This window comes from Sander lucioperca, chromosome 6 (assembly GCF_008315115.2).
Source record: "Sander lucioperca isolate FBNREF2018 chromosome 6, SLUC_FBN_1.2, whole genome shotgun sequence".
Lineage (NCBI taxonomy): Eukaryota > Metazoa > Chordata > Actinopteri > Perciformes > Percidae > Sander > Sander lucioperca.
In genome coordinates this window covers 2146206-2170024 of record NC_050178.1, presented here as the reverse complement: position 1 = coordinate 2170024, position 23819 = coordinate 2146206, and the positions used below count along the sequence as shown (strand labels likewise).

Below are 23819 nucleotides of genomic sequence, written 5' to 3'. Positions count from 1 at the left end.
TTGCTGTGTCCATTTATTTCACTGTCTATTGTTATTTCACCACTCAGGAACACATAGGAGAACATTAATGTTTACAAAGGATTGTCCTCACTCTGTCAATCTCAGCATTGTGTTGGAAACATTTCTTTTGAAACTGTCCATCTGTTGTGCATGTTCTTACTTACTGTGTCAGAGGGCAGCGGGGCTGACAGGGCAGCCTCCCTGGCTCAGCTTTGAGTAACAATCCAGGAAAAAGCAAAGCCACATGGACTCTGGTCTTCCAACACAATCTATGTACCGGCATCCGGAAAAATGTATGCCTATGCTGCAGCTGTATAAATAGCCTACAGGGTAATGTGTAGTGTAAAGCTGTAACATCAAAAGTTGTTTGAAAAATGAGAACACTTGGTATAATGGTGATACGAATTGTGTTTTCTGGTCAAAGAAGTGGCAGTAATATTGTTCATGTCTGTTGTTACGTGTCTGTTTCAGGGTACTTCTAACAGTGGTGGCAGTCCTCTCGTCATATTCCATCCATTTACTGCTAAAGTCTTCTGGTATTGTAGGTATGTATGTAACCTGACAATATGCATCTTCTGATTCAAGGAATTTCTCGTCATAGTCCTTAAAATGCCACAAGTGCATTTCCACACAATGAATACTTTCCATGTTCAATATATACACATTATACAGTTACACACATAGTGTTACAGTATTAACAATAGGGTTGGGTACCGAAACCCGGTGCTAATATGGCACCGGTGCCTAAACGACCAGTATCTACCGGACTGAATTGTAACATGGATTTCAGTGCCTCATTTCGGTGCCACTTAAATGCCTTCTGCGCTGCTCTCTGATGCTCTGAAACAGATGTTAGAGGCAACATGAACATTGCTGCACGTGACACAAGTTAACATTTCACTCGACAGCAGATAACGTTAGCCTACCATTAGCTAGCAGCTGAATTAAATACGGTTAAAATGCTGACAGCTAAACGGTGTAAAGGGTGTCTGTATTTCACTGTAGAGGACTCTTAACAGCGGGACGTTAAGCAGTGTGCAGCTGCCGTTGTCGGAAAATCAACACAGACGTGGTGCGTTCACTTGAAACTAGTAAGCCTCGTGGTGCATTCAAAGTTATTGTAAAATACCCTATTCCCTATTACCCTATTTTTTAAAGTATTGGTTCAGGCACCGTTTTAAAAGTATCGTTTTTGCTCCGATATCGGAAAAAACCCAAACAATACCCAACCCTAATTAACAAGTACATTAAACATACATAAACGTTCTATCTATTCAAGTAAACTTGAATAGATAGAACAGAAAACAAAATGGGTTAGCGGCTACCTGCCCCTATGGCCTACAGAACAGTCTTATTGCCTGAGGATAAAAGCTCTCTTTAAAATAAGTGGTGTGTACCACAATATTGCTTACCTGATGGTAGCAGTGAAAATAAGTGATGGCCTGTATGAGCCTTGTCTCTGATAATTGCTTGCGCTCTTTTTCCTGCACTTGCACATCATACATCTCATCCAGGTATGGCTTTAGGTATTGGTATGGTAATTGCCCCCCCCCCTATTATTTTGGATGCCTGTTGATGCCTGCTTCAGGACAAATATCAGATTCACTATTAAACCTCCAGTAAGAACACTTTCAATAGTGCACTGATAGAAATTGACAAGTTGTGTAGACATACAACATTTCTTATTGCATCTAAGAAAACAGCATTTTCCTGTGCCTGTGCCTTTTTTTTGAATGCAGTCGGTGTCCTCAGACCAAGTGTTGCAGAGTAATTAAAAACCACCCTTGGCCTCGACAGAAACACCATCAGTGTAGGTGGTCATACTCCTCTTAGAATCAATGGTCACTTTTGGTTTTGCGCAATGCACAGTGACAGAAAGGTTGTTCTCAGTGCACCACAGAGAAAGTTCTCTCACCTCTCTCCTGTAGGACTGTTCATTGTCATCATTTATCTGGTAAACTACCTTCTAATATCAGATATGCTACAATCACAATGAACTCCAGAACTGCTACAAAAGTTGTCATGCTTAATTAGATGTACAGTGTCTTTAAAGTCCTAGACCTTGTTAGTATGGATTTAACACATTGATAAAATGCTTTTTTATCTGGTGTTTGTGGCTCAGGTATTCGTGCGTATGAGCAGCTCGGCTACAGGGCCTTTGGGACCCCGGGGAAGATGGCGGCAGGTATTGCCATCACACTGCAGAACATTGGAGGTAAGGTCACACTGCCATCTGTCCTCACACTTACACACATTTTTTTTACTTTCCTCTGACGTTTCTGACATAATACTCGTAGTATTCTGTGATTAGAGGTTTGGGATTAATACTGTATACGACTCTAACTCATTAGTGTGTTTGTATCTCCTTTCCACAGCCATGTCCAGTTACCTGTACATAGTCAAGTATGAGTTTCCTTTGGTCATACAGGCCTTTCTGAGGGTGGATAACCCTGCAGGGTGAGTGGTCACTGCATGAGATTTAGAAGTTTTCATTCGTACTATGCAGTAACTGAAGGGATTTCAGATACATACTGATAAGGCGTTTAGGAAGGAGTACATGTCTGATTTGTAGCTAAATGTAGATTCTGAAATCTATGTATTCTTGCCTTGTCAGAAAATTACTAAAATCAAAAAGCAAATACTTAATTTTTTCACGTAACTTTACTCAAAAGAACATGTTTAAAGTTGTAATCCTTAAGATTTCAGTCCTAGTTCATTAGCGACACCTATGGTCACTGGTGGTAACTGCAAGTGTAGTACACTACACTACAGCAAGCACTCCTTGAGCAGTTACTTTGTCAGAAATACAATATAAGAGCAACTGATGTTTCTCTTTACCAAGCAGCCAAATAAACGTATGTTGTTTTAATAAAGAAGTCAGTTTCCATCATGCCATAAGCATTACAAACAACAAACAACCTTGATTGAAATAAAAGTCATTCCACACACTTGAAATAATGCTTGACATACACCTGGTTCAGTGTCATTTTTAGACACTGTCATGCCTCCTAAAGGTTAACAATGTGTGATATCTCGCCACTTCTCTATGGGACCTCATGCACAAATGTACAAATGCACAAATGCACAAATGTTCATGTACAAAGATTTCAGCCTCCACAGAGGAGTTGTGTTAGGCTGTGGTAGTTGGCGGGCCTGGTGCTGCTCTGGATGTACTGAGCAGCTGGCGTGAGAACAGCTGTGATAGTGACCCTGGAGGAGGAGAGCAGCATGGTCACTGAGAAACGCACACATCAAAACACAGCTAGACTCCACGGCTGAAAACGTAAATCAGAGGATATTACTGGCCAGTGCAGGTGGCCTCAGGGACACACAACATTCACTTCCTTGGATGGGATTTCGAGTGTGATGTTCCCCAACACACCTTAAACCTTACCCCAGTTAAAGCCTCTCCTCACCTACTTTTCGGGGTTTGAGAGAAGTATTTGAGAAGAAGGGGGGAGAAATGGGAGTATATTATAGAAGTGCATGAACTGCGCTGGTGTCAACCTATTTGGAGGAGAATGGAGAGTACCTCTGCTACCACGTTGCTCATGAATGTTGAAAATGATGTGTCCCACTACATATAGTCCCTATAGAAGTGATATACTGTGACAACATGTCCACATTGTTTTATGGTGTAGGCTTGGCTTTCTCTGTGTAGCACAGTGCTGTGGGCCATGGTCAACAATCACTGTTTATTTGAAATGACAGACTAGATTATCCCAGTGGCATTTCATCCCATCAGTGGGTGTGTGTTTATATTGCTAAACTGTACAGGGGGTGGACAAAATAACAGGGACATACAATCCAATGCAAGAGCATAAATAGCTATGCAACAAATACTACTTATAGTAGAATACTTATACTGTAATGATTACGCTAATAATTGTATGTTAAAGTGAATTACAGTTTACAGTGTTCAGGTTTTGTTGACTGCATGTATGGATCATTATTTTTGGATTTTATTATTATTATTATTATTATTATTATTATTATTATTATTAATTTATCAAAATAAATTAATCTCCAGGAAGTCACCCAGTGTTTATTTAAAAGAAAACAATTGTTTATTTTGATTTTGGAAAAACAGTCCAAAATCAGATGAAAAAGAATCAATACTACAAAAATCCAAATGAAAAGAACAAAAAAACTAAAACATTATCAGGGCAAACATTGTTTGTTTTATACATTTTCTGGTGGGGCATAACCAGAAGCTGATTTGCATTTTTTTCACCATGTTTTCCTTTACTTTCTGTTTCTAGAAAGTAAATGATGTACAGTCTTCTCACAGCAGGAAACACAAGGATTTATGCATTCATACGGACAAAACATTTGTTTGAAAATTCAATCCATCGAAAGTGATCTGCATGTTTTTCTGTGAAAATTAGTAAAAACTGAAAGAAGATCCTCAACTAAATTAACAGTGTCATAGGTTTTAGTTAATATTTGTAGTTGACGGTAGTTAGTGGTGCTCTTTTACTGGCACAGTGTCAACAAAAACTGAACATTATTACCTTCACAAAGATAATTGTTGTTGCATGGCTGTTTTATTGCATTGTATTGCATGGGGTTTCTCTTTTGGCCACCAGTGGTGGAATGTAACGAAGTACAAAGACTTTCTACTCCACTACATTTTCTACAACGTTCCGTTACATTTTCGTTACATTTTCTGATAAATTTTTCCCCCTGCCAAAACGTCTTCCTGACCGTCACACGTTTGCAGTCTGCAGGGCAAGCCTTCAGCAGCGGCCGTCCAGCTCTCGGTGCCGCTGGCATTATTACGAATCCCACTATGGCCACGCCAAGACCCGTCCGCGCGTACTGCTCCCAGTACTACTGCTGCTCCTGTTACTGCTGCTGCTCCCGATACTCTGCTTGGTCATATGTGATGCATCCATTCACATAGGGTTAATATACAACCCGTATATTTATCTTAAAAACACTCCCGGTCCTCCTCAGCTGTGAAGCCACATACTTGTTGTCCAAGCCCGTGTGTTCTCGCTAAATAAATGTGTGCAGCATTCACTGTCCCGTGGGAAATAATGCAAAGTCGAGCTTCATGCAGATCACCCTGATAGATAACCAGAATTGTAAGTCAGAATGTAAACTGGGCCACAGATGGTAAACACAATTACATTAACCTAAAACTAACTTAATTAAAATGCCACAGCCCATACTGTTTTTTTTAATTATTAGAATATAGACATTAAGAGAATAAATCGTTATGCAAGTACCTTTACTTTTAATACTTAAAGTACATTTAAAATCAGGTACTTTTTACTATTACTTAAGTAGGGTTGTCATTGTTGTACTTCTACTTTTACGTTAAGTAAATATATCTCTGGTTATTTGTACTTTTACTTAAGTACTGAGATTCAGTACGTCCTCCACCACTGTTGGCCACCCTACTGTACATGCATGGGTGTGTGTGTGTTTGTGTGTCTATGTCACATGCACATCAATGTACAAACATCAATGTTTTTTTCAGGGGACTACTTTTGCTTTACGCAAAAAAATCTCGCCGAGACCTCTGTTTGTTTGTGAACATGTTTGTTCAACCAGTCAACTTTTCAGAGAGCCACTGGTATTTCACTGTGGAGAGTGCTACATGTATTGCTTATTACAGTAAGCTCTGTCACTGTTTGTAATTCTTAGTAATTGTGCATTTGTGTGTTTGTTAAATACTGTATATTTGTGTGTATGTGTGTATCAGTGTTGGTAAGATATTGTGACCCTGGTCCAGATGGACGGAGGGCAGGATGACAACAGGATAGATCAGCCTCTTCTTGTTTTGAGGTGTGTGTGTGTGTGTGTGTGGGTGTGTGTGTGTGTGTGTGTGTGTGTGTGTGTGTATGTGTGTATGTGCGTGCGTGTGCGCGTGCGCAGAGCCTCCCACCTGATAGAAGTCACGGAATTAATCACCCTACTGTGTCAATCTAAAAATAGCTCACAGAGGTTTGTTTCCTAGACATGGCTGTGCATGCGACAGTAGCGTGGTAGGTTGTGTCAGTGGAGTCTGTTTGTCAGACATTTTGCAAAACGTCTCATATTCATGTCCTCCACGCCGTCATGATGGTGTTTTTTTGGTTTGGCAGTGGAGTGCCAAATTGACTACATTGTCTTTGCACAATGTTTAGTCGTTATACCCAGTCAGTGTCTGTCAGTCAGTAGATATCATATCACTATAATACATGCTAAGTACTAGGAGTACTAAGTACTAAATGCTGTTTCAAAGCCACACATTATTATAATGCTGGTGGACAAATGCTAAAACTCTTGATATTTATTCTGTCCAAAAGTTAAAAAAGAAATACCAGATTTAGCCTGAAAACTACATGTGTAATTTGTGTGTAATATTAACCTCTCCTAAAACCATTCACATAAACAACACAGAGGACATGACCTCTGTGTCCTAGCTACAGCCACAGTTCTTAGTGTCCAGTGTTACAGGGAGCAAAGAAGCTTATTTTTTCCACTCTAGAAATTGTATTTCATGGCAACCAGTTTAATTTGTGTTCACTTCTGTTCATTTGTGTATATACCTACTTGGCTTAGTGGTGGATATATATATATATAAAATCCTCAATCAGTAACTGCTTTTTCCATCACGTAAGCCTTATTTGTGTGCACCTCATTTTCTAGCTGTTCACCCACTTTTCCCCTGTGTCTTCTCAATCAATATCTGACACAGTGCAAATGCTTAACAGGATTGGGATAGAGGGAGTGTTTGAGCCGAGTAATTCCAAATCAATATGTTTATTTCTTTGTGTCTTTCTGCCTCTCTGCAGGGAATGGTACCTGAACGGGAACTACCTCGTGATCATTGTATCTATTTCAGTAATATTACCACTTGCTCTCATGAAACAGTTAGGTGAGTATGTAACATCATGTCCTTCTTACAGTGGGATGCCCATCTCATTAGTGTTTAAATCTGGGCTTCCTTTTAAATTCTATGTTGAGTTATGTTTTGCATGAAGATTTGGTTAAAGCGAGACTATGTAACTTGCTAAACAAATGATAGTTATGGAATAATGTTAAATGCTGGACTACTGTTTAGCATTTAGCTAAAATGCTAAGCTATTGTAACAGCAGAACAAATGACATTACTGAGTCTGCCAACTGACTCAGTAATGTTTCTGTTATACAGCAATATTTACCTCAAAGGAGCAGTGTGTAGGATTTACAGGCATCTTTTGGCAGAAATGCAATATACTATTCAAAATTAGTTTTTTATCAGTGTATATTCACCTGAAATTAACAATAGTTGTGTTTTCATTAGCTTAGAATGAGCCTTTCATATCTACATAGGGAGTGGGTCCTCTTCCACGGAGCCCTCCATGTTGCACCGCCATGTTTCTACAGTAGCTTGAACTGACAAACCAAGCACTGGTTCTAAAAAGGGTCTTTCGTGTTTGTTTTTTTTACCTGAAGGCCACCGTAGGTTCTACTACATGCTTGCAAAGGGAGAGGTGAGGGGAGGGGTATTCAGTTGGTTGCAATCTGCAATATCACCGCTAGATGCCACTAAATCCTACACACTGCTTCTTTAAATTTGCTAACATTAGCCACCAAAAGCTGCTGGTCATACCAGAACAAGTAAGGCTGTAGCAGCAAAACCCCTGGATGAATGCAACTTTTCATTGTTAAGACAAAGAATGTGTTATTTCTTCTCTCAAAAGTTACATACCAGTAGGCTCACTTTAACAGTAAAGTATTATATGGTTAACAAAACAATATTACAATATTAAATCAAATTGAAAATACTTAAAGAATTATGCAACATCCTCAGGTGTGAAAATATAGGAACTGCCAACATACCTTTTCCCAACATTCTGCAGGGCTAGAAGCAGAAAAGGAGCTCATATAGGGTTTTATGCAATGACTTGCTCCAGGACACTTCATCTAATGGGATGTTTGTCACCATCAAGGCTTGAACCTTGGTCTTGTGCTAACTGCCTCCTAGTCACCTTCTTAATTTGAACTAATGCTGTACCTTGTAGTTAGATATCTTTAGGGCAGTATTACAAAGGTTTGAGACCCACACATGGATGTTTTGTTTTTTATTTAAGGGCTTGTTGATTTCTATGTTAGAGCTGGACTCTGCCTTTGTTTTATTCAGATTGTTTTCTGGCAGAGAGAGTCTTTTTCCTCCCCTCCTTTTCTTCTTGCTTTTGTGACCATTTCCACTGTTGTCCTTCTGAGATGTCCCTTGGTACATGGCGTATGCCCCTGCTTCTTTAAGTCACACCTAAATGCATTGTGTGCAGCCATGCCTGATAATTGCCAACACATTAGACTGCCATGGGTTCACTCACTTTAAAATAATAACCTTTGTTGCCCTTGTGACACACACAAGTCCAATGTGTTTCCGAAAGGGTTGGTTGAGTGTCATGCAGCCTGTCTGAATCGCAGCGCTTCAGATGAGCAAGTACATGTAACAAAACAGATGCAAAGGAGAAGAAAAAGCAGGGAGAGACAGTTTGGAAGTGAGAAAAGGGGGTGTATTGTCTGGCCTCTTGTAGAAAGTCTGTCTCCTGCTGAGACATCGAGGTCAACAGAGCCAGTCAGTCCAGTAATGAGCTCTGACTCCCAGCACATTAAATCAGTCTAGTTCACCACAAGGCTTGAAGATTTACCTCACTAGTGATTAGTTATTAGAGTCAAGCAGCATTTTCCACATATTACTAGTAGTTGTAATGTATTTCAGATTGAGCATGACCATGTATTCCCAGATAAGAGACATGCTAATGAAGCGTTTGTGTTTTAGGTTACCTGGGGTACACCAGTGGTTTCTCCCTGAGCTGCATGGTTTTCTTCCTGATTTCGGTACGTCCTCTGACTCTTGCTATATCTACATGTAAACTAGACATCATGTCTTGCTTCTTGTTTCTTGTCTGTTGGCAGAAACATCAATGTAGCATATTCAGATGCACTGGGATCAGTCTGTAACACCATTTTTTTCACCTTCCCACCATCTTTTTAGTATTCCATACTCTCTCTACTCATTGCCATTGACTAATGTTTGCACGCTGTGGTTCCAGGCTGTGTTGGTTCTTTCTGGTCTTTCTCTGACCTAGTTTTAGCTGTGCGAGCTGTAATCCATGCATCGCTCTCTCTCTCTTTCTCTGGCTCTCTCTCTGCCATATTTTCTGCCTGTCTGTATGCTAATTGTGTCCCACAGCTTTTGTTTCTGCTTAACAACTCTCCTCTGCACTCCACAGGTCATCTACAAGAAGTTCAATACGCCATGTCCATTTACTGACTTTGCATTCAATAGCACTACCATTGGGCTGAATGTCAGTGCCATGGATCCTGGTGGGGAGCCTGATCCTGCCTGTATTCCAAAAATGGCCAACCTCAACTCACAAGTAGGTTTTATGCATGTCACTCAGTCTGAAACTGCAAATGTGCCTCCACTGCCATGGCAGCCACCCACTTATGTCATAGTCATCTTCAGTATGTTGCCAGTGACAGTTCACAATCCAAGCATGGAAATCACACTTGGTTTGAAGCACTCAGTTGCATTCAAGAGGAGATCCGTTTTTTGTATTTGTATCAAGCTGTTAATAATAGACTGCGATTAATGCAAGGCAAAGATGGACAGTGACCCCTGAGCTGTCTGCTACTGTCAGCAGAGGAATAAAATTGCTTTGGCATTCTGTTGCTTACAGTGAGATCATCAAGTTTGCCCTTTGTGGGCCAAAGAGATGGGTAATGAATGAAATGGGAAAGATCTGACATTTCTCTAAGTACCCTATTTATTTTACACACAGTACATACCTTCACAACAGGAGAGGACTCCTAATCACAGCTAGATTCTTACATTTTTTGATTGCAACAACATTACTTTATTTTAGTTAAACTGTTTTACTTCCCAGTGCATTAGCAAATACTAGTTGTTCCTAAGTAGCATCCCTTAAATACGTATGAGACTTTGCTAACCTGGGCTAGTAAGACCAATCTGTGCTGCTTAGCAGCTTACAAGTAAGGCATTCTTAAATAGGATAAAGCTGGTCTGCAGCCAGGCCCAAGTTAATCAAAGGGAAACAATTAGCTCTCTGTGATGTCTGAGGGAGTAATGGGCTGTAAAGTGTGAGGTTGGTGGTAAGACGTCTGGGATGGTACTGCTGTATCTATGGTGACCTGTTGGGGTTCATTTTCAGACGGCCTACACTATCCCCATCCTGGCGTTCGCCTTTGTGTGCCACCCCGAGGTCCTGCCCATCTACACAGAGCTGCGCAAGTATGTTCTAATGATGGAAAACTCCTGCTAACTTTTGGACAAGAAATCAGTTGCATAAAAAGAGGAAAGCCGCTATGTGTGATTTGTGCTTGGCTGATCATAACCTAATCACGTGCACTGCTTTCACTTTATTTTGAAATGCGTTGGCACTGCTTGTATGATGTAGCATGCTGTTAGTTTAGATCATCCTGCTTTGAACCACTGTTGCTTGTTTTCTTAAGATGATTTTGGGATGTGTTAGTGAATCTTTGAGGGATTTTCCTGCAACTAAAGTAACCCTGCAGCTGAAGATGGTATTTTATAGTAACTGGGCTACATGCTTTCTATATGGGCATATACAGTAATTTGACAGTGGATGCCCTGATATTATATATATGTGTGTGTGTGTGTGCGTGTGTGTGTGTGAGTGTGTGTGTGTGTGTGTGTGTGTGTTTCTGTGTGTGTGACATCACATGGCAATATCTTCTGATTTCAGTCCCAACAAGAAAAAGATGCAGCATGTGGCCAACATCTCTATTGCAGTCATGTACGGCATGTACTTCCTGGCTGCCCTTTTTGGATACCTAACTTTCTATGGTGAGGCCTGGTCCTCCTCCCATTGTAGAATATCTGTCTATCTATCTATCTATCTATCTATCTATCTATCTATCTATCTATCTATCTATCTGTCTATCTGTCTATCTGTCTGTCTGTCTGTCTGTCTGTCTATACCGCCTCATTTTGCTTCTTAATTTTCTTTATTTATTCATGTTATTTGTTTTCATATAAGGTTAGAAGTTTATCAGCGCATTATTAAGTCTGAATCACTATGTCATAGCAGTACAGTAATCATGTAGGCTGAAAAGCATCATAATGCATCTGCCCCCTCTAGTGGTCATATTATAGATCTCACAATAACCATTTATACGGCTAACAATCTTCTGCACTTAACAGGCATCATGATTTATGAAGGTTTTATTAGTTATTTATTAGTCATCATTTTTACCTATATTTAGGATGTTAATAAAGCATGATTTCTGCATTATTTGCTATAATATATACCAGTTAATATTAAAATGTTACCTTTTTTAAATAAATATCAGTACAAATTATGTTTTGCCAGCTGGTTTGGGAAGGAGTGTTCTTCCTTCATCATTCTTGGACCTACTCTATTTTTTTTTACTTTTTTGATCTCTTTCAGGGGAAGTGGAAGCAGAGCTGCTTCACACCTACAGCCGCATTGATCCGTATGACACTTTGATTTTGTGCGTGCGTGTGGCTGTGCTCACTGCTGTCACTCTCACTGTACCCATTGTGCTCTTTCCTGTAAGTACACCTTTAGCACTTTAAGTTTACACATTGGCTTACTTCGGCCTTCATAAAGCAGTTATTTCCTTCATGCAGTGACAATTGAAAGTTGCGTATTTTGTGTTATAATCAGGTACGGAGAGCGATCCAGCAGATGATGTTTCCCAACAAGACTTTCAACTGGCCCCGTCATATCGCCATTGCTGCCGTTCTGCTCACTTTTATCAACCTGCTGGTCATCTTTGCCCCCAACATCCTGGGCATCTTTGGGATCATTGGTAGGTTAGACCAACCCTGGAACAAGGGTGGTTTTAAGGCATAAAAGCAGCAACAATAAGACAGACTCAGTTACTAGTAGTGGCATTCTGACAAATCCTGAGTAGCTTCCATGATCTCTTTATTAGTGGATTATTATGCATGTATATTTACATTCATACACACATATTATGTGTGTATAGTTCACACTTACATACTCTTATATATTGTTACATAATCAAAACAACAGTTCTTATAGTGAGCCTCTTTCTAGATGTTCCAGACTCAGTCCATCTCAAAGTGCAGAGTACTTCAAAGTTTGTCACATGCAAACTAATGTATTTCACCACCTTTTCTACAAAATTTCTAATAATCACTACAGTGCTGTCAGACTTGCTGTCAGCAGCACTTAATGAGAACTGAAGGGAGTGAGAATTCAGGATGAATAATTAGTTAGTTTTTTTTTGTCTGATTTCCAGGTGCCACATCTGCCCCTTGTCTCATCTTCATATTCCCTGCTGTTTTCTACATTCGTATTGTACCCAAAGAAGAGGAGCCAATGCGCTCGTTCCCCAAAATCCTGGTGAGCATCTCATGAAAATAACAGAAAATCAAGTTCAGCTTAGTTTCATTTATTTTAGGTTAGGTGAGGTTATATAAAGCTAAATGTGTAAGAAGTTCTTTGGATTGAGAATGACTAAATTGTATTGTTAAGTTACTTTCTAAGGGATAGCTAATATGTAGTTTGTTTAATTTTTTTAATTAATCTGTCTGACCTTAAAAAAGACCTCAAAAACAGTATTGGTTGGGATTTCTAGGTATAGCAACGCTGACATATTTGTCTGGTTAAAGCCATTCACATGTTCAATGCTTTACTATGGAAGTTACTGTAAATATCATAAAAGGTTGCATCCAGTTAGTATTCCTACCCTGTTCTATCCCCTGTTCTCTTGTCACTGTCTTTAACTCACTTACTTCTCCTCTCTTCTAGGCCGCCTGTTTTGCTGGGATAGGCTTCCTGTTTATGATAATGAGCCTTAGCTTTATCATCATTGATTGGACATCGGGCAACAGCAAAGCCAGCAGTGGTCACTAGGCGCCACATTCCATTTTTTTCACATTTTATATTGTTGATTTAGATCTGTGTTGTAATGTTACAGTTTTGACTTTGAATGATGTTTGATGTTGAAGATGTCCTATCTTTTCCATTAGAGAATATTGGCAACAGAGAAGGAGTCTAGAGTTCAGAATGGCTCTCAGTTTCTCCGCAAAAGCGCTCACTCTAATGACGTTACACTGTACTGAACATCCGGCCAAACAGTGACTGCAGATCCAGGCATAGACTTTCCTAGAAAGTTGATAGTTGAATTTACAGAATAGGCCAGGTGCATAAAGATTAATGTTGACATTTGGAGGCTGTGCCTTGTGAGATGGATGTAAAAAAAAAAAGAATATAAGTAACAATATAGAAAGTTGCTGTCTTTATACGCCTGTCCTTGTGTTGAGCGTAAGCATCTGCCACCCCTTGCCATCGTTGTCATGTCCCTAATCATATAATCATATGATCTATGATCTGAAAACTGCTACTCAGATTATAAACACAATCTGAGGCATGTCCCTTTGAACTATTAAATGACAAAAATGTATTTAATGATAGACCATTCTTTTATGATTTGTATGTCCATTATTATTATTATTATTATTATTATTATTATTATTATTATTATTATAAGTTATTTGAATAACTACATATTTGCGACTTTGTGCAACCGCAGAGGAAAGTGATAGTAAAAGCTATTGCACTGAAAGAAAGATAAATTAAAGGAATAGTTCAACATTTTACAGAAAATACGCTTACCGACTTTCTTGCAGAGGAGATTGATACCACTCTCATGCTTGTACAGTGAATTTGAAGCTGCAGCTGGTTAGCTTAGCTTAGCATGAAGGTAAAAAAATGTAGAACTGTTTCTGTATTGTGTGCCGTCTTTAGCTCCTACTCCACAAACTTGTTCTGCTGCTGGTTATTTTAAGGTTTGGAGGTGTTAACATTCTCACCTCTGACAGAGCAGGGTGCAAAATCACAGTATGTGGTATAGTGTTGTGAGCACAATTATCATAAAATTCCTACACAATATGATCTAGATGTGTATTTTATATTATTAATCACTACTTGATGAAAACCTCAGAAGAAGCAGTATGGACCGATGACATGATCCTCAGCGAGGCGATCAATACCAGAGAGGAGGGTTTCAGGGTAGGAATGTTTTTAAATGGTCCTTGGCTGGTCATATCACTACATTAAACAATGCCTAGTGCGCAGAACTTCTCTGTGTATTGCTGTGTAAATTAAAGTGATAAATGATACTGAAGACCTCATCAGTTGGATTGTACAGATTCAAAGTGATAAATGAAATGAAAAGAAGTTACCGTTCAGTGTTCTTAATGATTGAGCAGGGATGATTTTTACCTGGATGATGTGTTGTTTCTGAACATTTACTGGAAGTAATCAGAGATAACCAAAAAAACAACTACAGGGTCACTTCATGAAGTGGTTAGTAACAGTTTGGTTTCTGTAAATATTTCTGTGTCCAGCACAAGCTTGATCCCTTACAGAAATAGCAGGCATGGGATTACTGTCTCTTTAACAATATTGAAAAGTTGGTGGTTAGCAATAGCACTTTCCGTTGATAAGCACAACTTCTTGTATCCATTCATAAATTGAAAGAAAATCCACATAATGGATAGATGTGATTTAAGGGCATATCTCTTTTGTATAACTAAATCTTTGGTGAAGTAATCAATCTAATGTAGAATACGGGCAAATGTATCAATGGTATAATATGGATGTCTTCTCAAACATTACTTGAAAAAACGTTATGGTTAGCTTTCCCGTGAGCCCCTGTGATCACTCCTCTGGTCTGATCTGTAGATAAAACAACTATTAGTTGGATGTACTGTTGGAGGTTTTAAAGTGTCCGTGTTGTTTAAAAAAGAAAACATGGCTCCATTGTATTTGAACTAGGGATAGACCGATTATCGGCCCTGGTCGATTATCGGGCCGTTTTTTGGCAGTTTGCAGATTATCTGCGTTTTATTTGCCTGATAACCGATAAAGTTAATTAAAAAGTGTGCTACTTTGGCTCCACTACAGCTCTGTGTCTGTCCCTCCGCTTCGGTTTCACTCTATCTGACTATCTTCTACTGTGTATGATGTTGAAAGTTTCTAATCTATTAAATAATTGCAAAAAGTTTTGTGTTGGATTTCCTCACATTCCGAAAATCTTAATTTTGATTTAAAGATTTTCATTTTTACTGTAAATGCATATCGGTTCCAGATATTGGTTATCGGTTTCACTAACTACTAATAATCGGTATTGGCCTTGAAAACCGGTATCGGTCGATCCCTAATTTGAACTATAATACCTACTGTATACATTAGTGTCGTTAAACCTGGACCTAACTCTGATCAGAAGTATAATTCAAGTGTTTGACTCCTGCCATTGATCGATTAACTGTTTTAAACTTCATGTTTAATGTTTATTCTGTTGAATCTGATTCAGTGATGAAATGCAAAACCTGTTAATGATTGATTGTTTTTTCTTCTTGTATTTGTCTTCTATAGTCATTGGTATATCATCAGTGGTATAGTTTGGGTCATTTCTGACTGCTGACTGCTTCTTGGCAGACAGTAACCTACTAACTTGGAGTTGTTAGTGAGCTGGTGGCCAAACTTTTAATATACTTTTAATGGTAAACTCTGTTACACCAGACTATAGTGAGTGCTGTGTGGGTAAGTGAGTATTGTCCATTCAATTTGTTACACAACAAACATATTTTAATTCCTTGTTTTTCATTGTATCTAGATGTTTGGTCTGTATGTATCTGTATGCAGAGGGAATCATGTGAATCAGCCTCTGGGGCATAACGTAGTATTTAACCAATACAAGAGTTATATTTATCCCCAACTTCCTGTTACTAGTTTGACCTTATTTTGGCTGTATTTATAATGAAGCCATTTGGTGAATCAAATGAGTTTCATAAACAGTTTTCAATGGTGCACCCACACAAAACACTTCACAACACGCAAAAGATAGAAATATACATGAGGCTGATACAAGATGATCTCTGAGGACCTGTATTTAGATCTCAGTGTTGTTAGTCTCCCTCTTAGTGATTTATTGAAATGTGTATGATTGAATAGTAACATATTGAATATTTACATTGGCCAGCATTTATAAATAATGTATATAAATGTATACCCTTTATATTCTTTATGCATATCTAGTTTGTACTATTGTAAATAGCAATTAAAGTTTTAGTCCAATTAAAAATATAAATGTTATCATTTTCAAAGTGCTTTTAAACCTTGTTGTCCTTCAATTCATGTTGATTTTCATGTATCTATATATTTTAATATGTCGCTGGCAGTTATTGTACTGTAAACAACGTTGCAATAAAGATAATGAGGTAACAAAAATGTGATCTCTCATTATCTGTCAGATATGCTATAAGGAAACAGGAGAGAGAATGTGGACTGACATTTAAGACTCTTTGTGTTTTATACAAATCGGCAATTCCAAAGTTCAGTCTATTGCCAACATTATCATCCCTTAGTGAAACACTTGAAAAGATTAGCATTTCATTGAAATGCTAACATTCTGTGACCTTGAATCTATAATGCATCCTTCAGTCTGCTGTTATATATTGCGTAGATTATGTGAGTGAATAATGTATTTTTATATATTCATATATATATATTTTTTTTTTTTCAGCGATAAAAAAGACACTATATGTAGTTTTATTTTTGTATATATTCTAATCGTATAATATTTCACAGATGCATATAATTCTCTTTCACCCTAATCAAATAACTACGATTGTCTCACTTTGGCAAAAAATGCATATCATTTATACAGGTGAAACTCTGAAAATTAGAAAATCGTGCAAAAGTTCATTTATTTCAGTAATTCAACTTAAAAGGTGAAACTAATATATTATATAGACTCTTTACATGGAAAGCGAGATCTTTCAGCCTTTATTTGTTATAATTTTGATGATTATGGCTTACAGCTTATGAAAACCCCAAATGCAAAATCTCAGAAAATTAGAATATTGTGAAAAGGTTCAATATTGTAGGCTCAAAGTGTCACACTCTAATCAGCTCATTAATCCAAAACACCTGCAAAGGGTTCCTGAGCCTTTAAATGGTCTCTCAGTCTGGTTCAGTAGAATTCACAATCATGGGGAAGGCTGCTGACCTGACAGTTGTGCAGAAACCCATCATTGACACCCTCCACAAGGAGGGAAAGCCTCAAAAGGTAATTGCAAAAGAAGTTGGATGTTCTCAAAGTGCTGTATCAAAGCACATTAATAGAAAGTTAAGGGAAAAGTGTGGAAGAAGAAGGTGCACAAGCAGCAGGGATAACCGCAGCCTGGAGAGGATTGTCAGGAAAAGGCCATTCAAAAGTGTGGGGGAGCTTCACAAGGAGTGGACTGCTCCTGAACAACAAACATCAGAAGCGTCTTACCTGGGCTAAAGAAGAAAAAAATAACTGGTCTGTTGCTCAGTGGTCCTCTTTCCTCTTTGCTGATGAGAGCAAATTTTGCATCTAATTTGGAAACCAAGGACCCAGAGTCTGGAGGAAAAATGAAGAGGCACACAATCCAAGATGCTTGAAAGTCCAGTGTGAAGTTTCCACAGTCTGTGTTGATTTGGGGAGCCATGTCATCTGCTGGTGTTGGTCCACTGTTCTTTATTTATTTATTTATTTAGTCCAGAGTCAACGCAGCCGTCTACCAGGACATTTTAGAGCACTTCATGCTTCCTTCAGCAGACAAGCTTTATGGAGATGCTGACTTCATTGTCCAGCAGGAAACCAAGGCATCTGCCCACACTGCCAAAAGTACCAAAACCTTGTTCAATGACCATGGGATTACTGTGCTTGATTGGCCAGCAAACTGGCCTGACCTGAACCCCATAGAGAATCTATGGGGCATTGCCAAGAGAAAGATGAGACATGGGGCCGAACAATGCAGAAGAGCTGAAGGCCGCTACTGAAGCATCCTGGTCTTCCATAACACCTCAGCAGTGCCACAGGCTGATAGCATCCATGCCACGCCGCATTGAGGCAGTAATTCATGCAAAAGGGGCCCAAACCTTGGTTTGGGCCCCTTTTACATATGCATATGTACTCAAGTACTGAGTACATATGCATGATTATACTTCTCAGAGGGCTGACATTTTTGTATTTAAAAAAACGTTTTTTTTTATTGATTTCATGTAATATTCTAATTTTCTGAGATTTTGAATTTGGGGTTTTCATAAGCTGTAAGCCATAATCATTTAAATTTTAGCAAATAAAGGCTTGAAATATCTCGCTTTGCATGTAATAAGTCTATAATATTAGTTTCACCTTTTAAGTTGAATTACTGAAATAAATGAACTTTGCACGATATCCTAATTTTCCAAGTTTCACCTGTATATGAATAAGACTTGTAGTAGCCTACAAGAGTGTAAAAAAGGAAGTTGTTAATTTGTCATTGAGGGTCAGGAGCCAGTCCACAAGGTGACACTATAGAGCTGTGGTTGGCACTGGCTGTCTAGTCATGACCATCATGCAATGTAACAATGTTGGGTTTTTATAGAGCATCTTGTGTTAGATTAATCAAAGTGTTAATTATCTAGATTATCTTGAGCTAAATGTCTCCATCTCTCAACCAGCAACAACATTGAAATTGTGCTTGCATTGCATCAATAATACAAATCCAATTAAATATCTAGATTATTATAACATTTTGAGAGGGACCATTCTAGTGAGTACTCGGATGGCCTACTTTAGCAGATTAGCAGATAATACTTTTTAGTTTAATACAATTTTGAATGCAAAACCTTACTTTTACTTGTAATGGAGTATTTTTACACAGTGATATTTCTACTTTTACTTAGACAAACAATCTGATTCTGAATAATTTGTCACTGTTGTATTTTGTCGTAATAAAATTAACAGGATGTGAAAAGGGTGCAATCCAAAAATGGTATCTGCCTACTGGTTAATGCTGATAGCTATTTGCCAGAAATTGTAGGCTATTAAAAAGATAAACAAAAAAAACATGAATCTCTCTTCTCGTCAACTGGGGAATCACCATACTGTAAAATTAATTGATTAATTAATGTTAATTAATTTCATATATACAGTCATTGGGAACCACATAAGCCCCTGTTTTTGCTGGCAGCATAGCATATAAACTCCAAGGCTAAAACAGCGCTTGAAGGAAACGCTCTTTGACTACATTTCCCATGAAGCACTAGGAGTGGGCGTTTTTATTTTCTGATGAAGGCTGGCCCTGCTGCTGCTCAGTTGGGGTGACGGCGCTGTCTGTCTCACTGTTTGTCAGACGGAGGTGAACTTCACGGCGGCTACGGGTGTGGCTTCAAACGTGATAAATCTCAACGCGGGGAAAGAATGCGTAACGGCAATAGGGATTGAAACAAACGAAAAACGTATAAAGCAGCAAAGATAAATATCCTCTGAAAAGGGGTAAGCGTGTGTCCGGTAGCCTCACTGGCAGCAGGAATCCGTGTGCTCGGTTTTCAACAGCTGGAATACTTTTTTTGCTGAACTTCGTGGCCCGTTTTCGTGTTTTTTAACATGCTCTGATTGTCTGTTGTAGGAACTACAGAATTAGCTAAAAGTCAACCGTCCACAAAAAGTTCCTCAAGCTTTGTTTTCGGCCGCCGGACAACTTCTACACTCTTACAAGAAACCATCAATGCTGACCAACTGATTGAACAACCAACGAGTGTTTGAATACGTTAGAAATCCAAGTTCACATCGCAGGAGGAAATCTATGATTTTCGTTCCCTCTCGCGGATGAACGGACTCCGTCACGCTTGTCGCCACCCATCAAAAAGGGAAGTCGCCTTACTCAACTTCAACCCTTGTTTTTAAATAAGGGGTTTCGGACTCAGCCGTTAATTATATTTTTTTCCTGGTGAGATTTTCCCCACTAAGCAGCAGCCCTGAAGCGTGCACTAGGAACCATGGGGTGTACAGTTAGTCAGGAAGATAAAGCCGCGGCCGAGAGGTCTAAAATGATTGATAAAAACCTGAGAGAAGATGGAGAGAAGGCTGCGAGAGAAGTGAAACTGCTGCTGCTGGGTGAGTAGTCTGTCATAACACTGAGACTGGCTTGCTAAAGTGCCACATTAACCGTTTATTACAATGTATGCAAAAGCATGAAACACTTGACCATTTGTACAAATATGACACAGCATCAGACAAAGTATGATGATATAGTAAGTATGATTTAGCTAATGCTATTAACAGCTACATTTTATCCCTTAAAAAAATGTGGCCTCCATTCTTATCCTTCACGCTATTGAAGTGCAAGTTAGCTAAAGAACTGAAGAGACAAACGTGGCAGCAGTAACGTTAATGCCACCGTGAATGCAGTTTGTGAGTGTAGTCCTGTGAACTTGACCTGCCACTGGCCAAGTTCAGATGTTAAAAAGTAACGTGCTATATTGAGAATGTTTGGAGGGTTTTGAGTTGAAACAGCAGTCTGGAGCACATGTCCAAGTCCAGCAAAGAATGGTTTTAAATGCTAAACCCTGGATGTCCAGTGAGAAATCAGACCAGAGTGTCTGATGTCGTTTGACAGGGCAGTCAAAATAGGGAGTCTTATATTTGCAATGGTTTCCTCCCACCAGGACTGAACTCAGGGCTCAGACATTGCGGGGTCTGGTTGATAATGAGTGGGCTGCTGTTTGGACAGAGGGTGAACAGCCCTGACTGTTCCCAGCATTGGCTAGAGCTCACACATATACATAAAACAACTGACTGAAAGTACTCCTTGGTAGCAAAGAAAGTATGTCACTTTCGCAGGCTTTTAAATGTCTCCTTGGTTCCTTTACTTTTCTGCTTTGCAACTGCTACAAACAGCACCTGGGCACATTGCTATTGTCCAGAAAGTCCTTTAAAATTGAAGCCGTACTGACATGCTTTTGGCTTTACTTCCCACATGCTTATCCATTTTTATACAATAATTAAGTTAAAATCAGTAAATTCCTGCATCAATAGTGTGTGTTCATCCCATGGCCATTGATTCATACTCCACAAGTTATTCCAGTAATTGCGTCAAGGGAATGAATGCATTTTTGAGTGACTTATTTTCTTAGAATAGTCCGTGATTTTATTGAAAAACACCTCGCCGAACATATGCTCAGGTTTAAACTGATATTGATCCTGAGAATACTGAGGCAACTTAAATTATACTAGAAATATTATTATTTTTATTCTGCAGCATTTTTTAAACATACTCTCTCTTCTTTCTTTAGCTTGTGTACATCTGAAGTAGTTTGGTTATTTAGTTAACCCATGCATTTTGTAACAGGTTGGTGATCACAGAATCACAAAATTGATTTGGCTTCCTCTTTCCTGACTTAAATTGATAGGGAACACGCTGTGTTTTTCTCTCCTGCGTCTTGGAAGAGACAGCTGGTTGTAAGTGTTGCCCCTGGTTGTTGTTGCCCCTGCCCCACGTTTCATATCAGTAATAACCATCTGGAGCAGTGTGTGGGGGTTGACAGAAATTATAGCAGAGTTCTGAATTTTAAGCGAGGATTTGAAAATTTGTGCGTAAAGGCTCACGTCATGCAAGTGAGACTTTTCTCTTCACTTGTGCACTTAAAAAAAGAAATGAAAAAAGAAAAGGTGTCACAGTATGCAAAGGCTGCACTGATTGCTGGTCTCTAAAAGTAAAATTCCAGTTATCTGAATGGTAAATACATTAATAATACCTTTTAAGATTGAATTAAATTCATTCGGACAGTTGATTTCGTACTCCCGTTACAGTGTCTAGCCTACATGTTTTTCTTTTCGTACGATCCTGCTAGTAGACTGAAGATAGTGTTTGAGTTTAATTGCAATATTCTTTCTTGGAAGATGTAACTCATTGGATGCTCGCTTTGTTGCAGTTTTGTAGTTGTAGCTGAAATCATCAGTTGAGTGGCTGTATGTGTGAAAGACGTGTGACATCCTTTCAGAGGTGCAACATCACGCCTCCAGGTATGCTTTTCAGCACTCCCTTCTGCTGCCATGGTATCTGTTGGAACAGCTGAGAACAGTCTCCCTGCTTCTTAAGGGTCTTATAGACTAGACGCAGCCCAGCTGGCGCGTACAAATGTGACGTCATGGGATCGCCGTGACTATTTATACGGCATCCGGTTGTCGGCGAACTCGTTCAGGCCTCCCGTTTCCGCTTTGTCACGCGCCGCTGAAAAAAAAAATCGCGCGTGCCGCCAGGATATTACATCATTTTGACGTCACGATGGCGCGCGCCACCTTGGATGTGTCTAGTATAATTCTTGCTTTACATGGTCCAGTAAGCTGTCTGTCCTGTCTGTCCAATAAAGCCAATCTTGTAAATTGTAATCCCATATCCCTCCTAAAGCAAATTCAAGAGACTCTTGAGATGAAGTGAGGGAGTTTAGGTTGAAGGATGCCTCACTTCTACTGAAATGACGATCTCTTTTTGATTCAACTCTGCATCACTGCCTTCCTTTAACAAGCAGAGAAAGTCAAACCACAAAAATCTTAATCAAAATGTTCACACTTTATATTTTACTTGGTGTAAACAAACAAATGTAATTAGGAATTTCTAATGCCATACCACAAAAAAAAGGCTGTGTTGGATTGTTTAGTCTTGCTAGTTGTCCCCAGAGAAAGCCATTAGTTAATGTAGCAGAGAGGACTTCATACTGTTGAGGCTTAAGCTTTCATTAACAGGAAGCACTCATTCACAGGCTTCTCTGCTGATTCTGGTCTTTGATTGACATTTAATCTCCTCCTGTCGACAACACAAATGTCTCTCTGCTCACTTCAGTTGATTTTCTCTATTCTTTGGCGTACTAACCTTGTTTTTTTTTTTCAGCTCAGCACAAATGAAAAGTTTGTTTTGGCAGCTTAAACTGTGAGAACAGCAGCCTAGTAGTAGGAAATATCTCTGCATGATTCAGCACACACACACACACACACACACACACACTCTTCTCTTCTAATTGTAAACACATTGGCTCTGAGGCCAGACACAGACAATGCTGTTATCTAAATACACTTGCATGCCGCATGCATGAAAGCCACATTTACCTCTAACACGATTAGGCTATATCTATTGAACTAAAAACGTTGTTGATATGTGTGCACATTACATTGAAGAAGCGTGTAGCACATGTGTGTAGTGGAATACTCCCTCCCCCCCCACACCCCCTCACAGCTGACAGTTTGACAGGGTAGAGGTGAAAAATGAAGGAAAAGAAAGAGTTCTATTGGGCTGCGGTGAAAAAATTAATGTTCATGTTCTTAGAAAAGAAACAACTTGGTCTATTATAAGTCTTAAAACAACTACTGTGGCAGCACTTGTTATTCATTTCCAATGAGGATAGTGGACGTGTTGTTTTTTTAATGACATGACATACAGTACAAGGCATGCACTGCAGTACACATTATAGACTCCGTTTATGACTAGGTTCTTGCTTCAGCAGTTGTGTTTTCGATGAAACTTCCTCAAGTGCACAAAAAAGGTTTTACGCTTGCTTGAGTTTTTTGTGTGTGGCCTTTGTCGAAAAAGAGTTGATGTGCTAAATGGGATTTGGAAATGCCTTGTCGAATAAGTTGTGACATGGTGAACATTTAACTCACATGAGTGAGTGGGTTTCCGCTATCTGCGTTTTCCAGATATTCCCATAACGTGTCTTCATCTCTGGACAGCATGAAACGTTGGCAATACTAACTGACACGAAAGAACATTTTAAAACTCGCTCCAAATTCACCAAATTCCTGAAGACCTCTCCTTTCTCCGTTTCTCTCTCGTAGATGGGTTAGATGCGGTTAGATGGCACCAACTTCTGCCGTAACTACGCTGTAGCCTAGTTTATTCGCTCCAAACCAGTTGATGGAAACGTCCCTAATTCGCATTTCTTTTTTTTTATTTTTGCAACATTTCAAAAGTTTTTTTAATAATTAACTTGACAATT

At 39.1% G+C, this 23819-nt stretch overlaps 2 protein-coding genes across 6 annotated transcripts in view; both read left to right on the top strand.

Moving 5' to 3' along the window:
- The window catches only part of LOC116041725 (sodium-coupled neutral amino acid transporter 3-like), a 43279-nt gene extending 28666 nt beyond the window's left edge, over positions 1–14613 (top strand). For all 4 annotated transcript variants that reach the window (XM_031287767.2, XM_031287768.2, XM_036001854.1 and 1 more), the window contains 12 exons: positions 472–545; positions 2123–2215; positions 2376–2457; positions 6789–6871; positions 8768–8826; positions 9222–9368; positions 10164–10243; positions 10719–10819; positions 11424–11548; positions 11664–11808; positions 12265–12368; positions 12777–14613. In XM_031287767.2, coding sequence (XP_031143627.1) covers positions 472–545; positions 2123–2215; positions 2376–2457; positions 6789–6871; positions 8768–8826; positions 9222–9368; positions 10164–10243; positions 10719–10819; positions 11424–11548; positions 11664–11808; positions 12265–12368; positions 12777–12881 — 1198 coding nt within the window. In that variant the 3' untranslated portion in view covers positions 12882–14613. The remainder of the gene's footprint in view (positions 1–471; positions 546–2122; positions 2216–2375; positions 2458–6788; positions 6872–8767; positions 8827–9221; positions 9369–10163; positions 10244–10718; positions 10820–11423; positions 11549–11663; positions 11809–12264; positions 12369–12776) is intronic.
- Positions 14614–19141: 4528 nt separating this feature from the next.
- LOC116041528 (guanine nucleotide-binding protein G(i) subunit alpha-2-like) overlaps positions 19142–23819 on the top strand; it is a 67561-nt gene continuing 62883 nt past the window's right edge. The window contains exon 1 of one of the 2 annotated variants that reach the window (XM_031287441.1): positions 19142–19944. In XM_031287441.1, coding sequence (XP_031143301.1) covers positions 19827–19944 — 118 coding nt within the window. In that variant the 5' untranslated portion in view covers positions 19142–19826. The remainder of the gene's footprint in view (positions 19945–23819) is intronic. The other variant, XM_031287440.1, reaches the window with a different exon arrangement.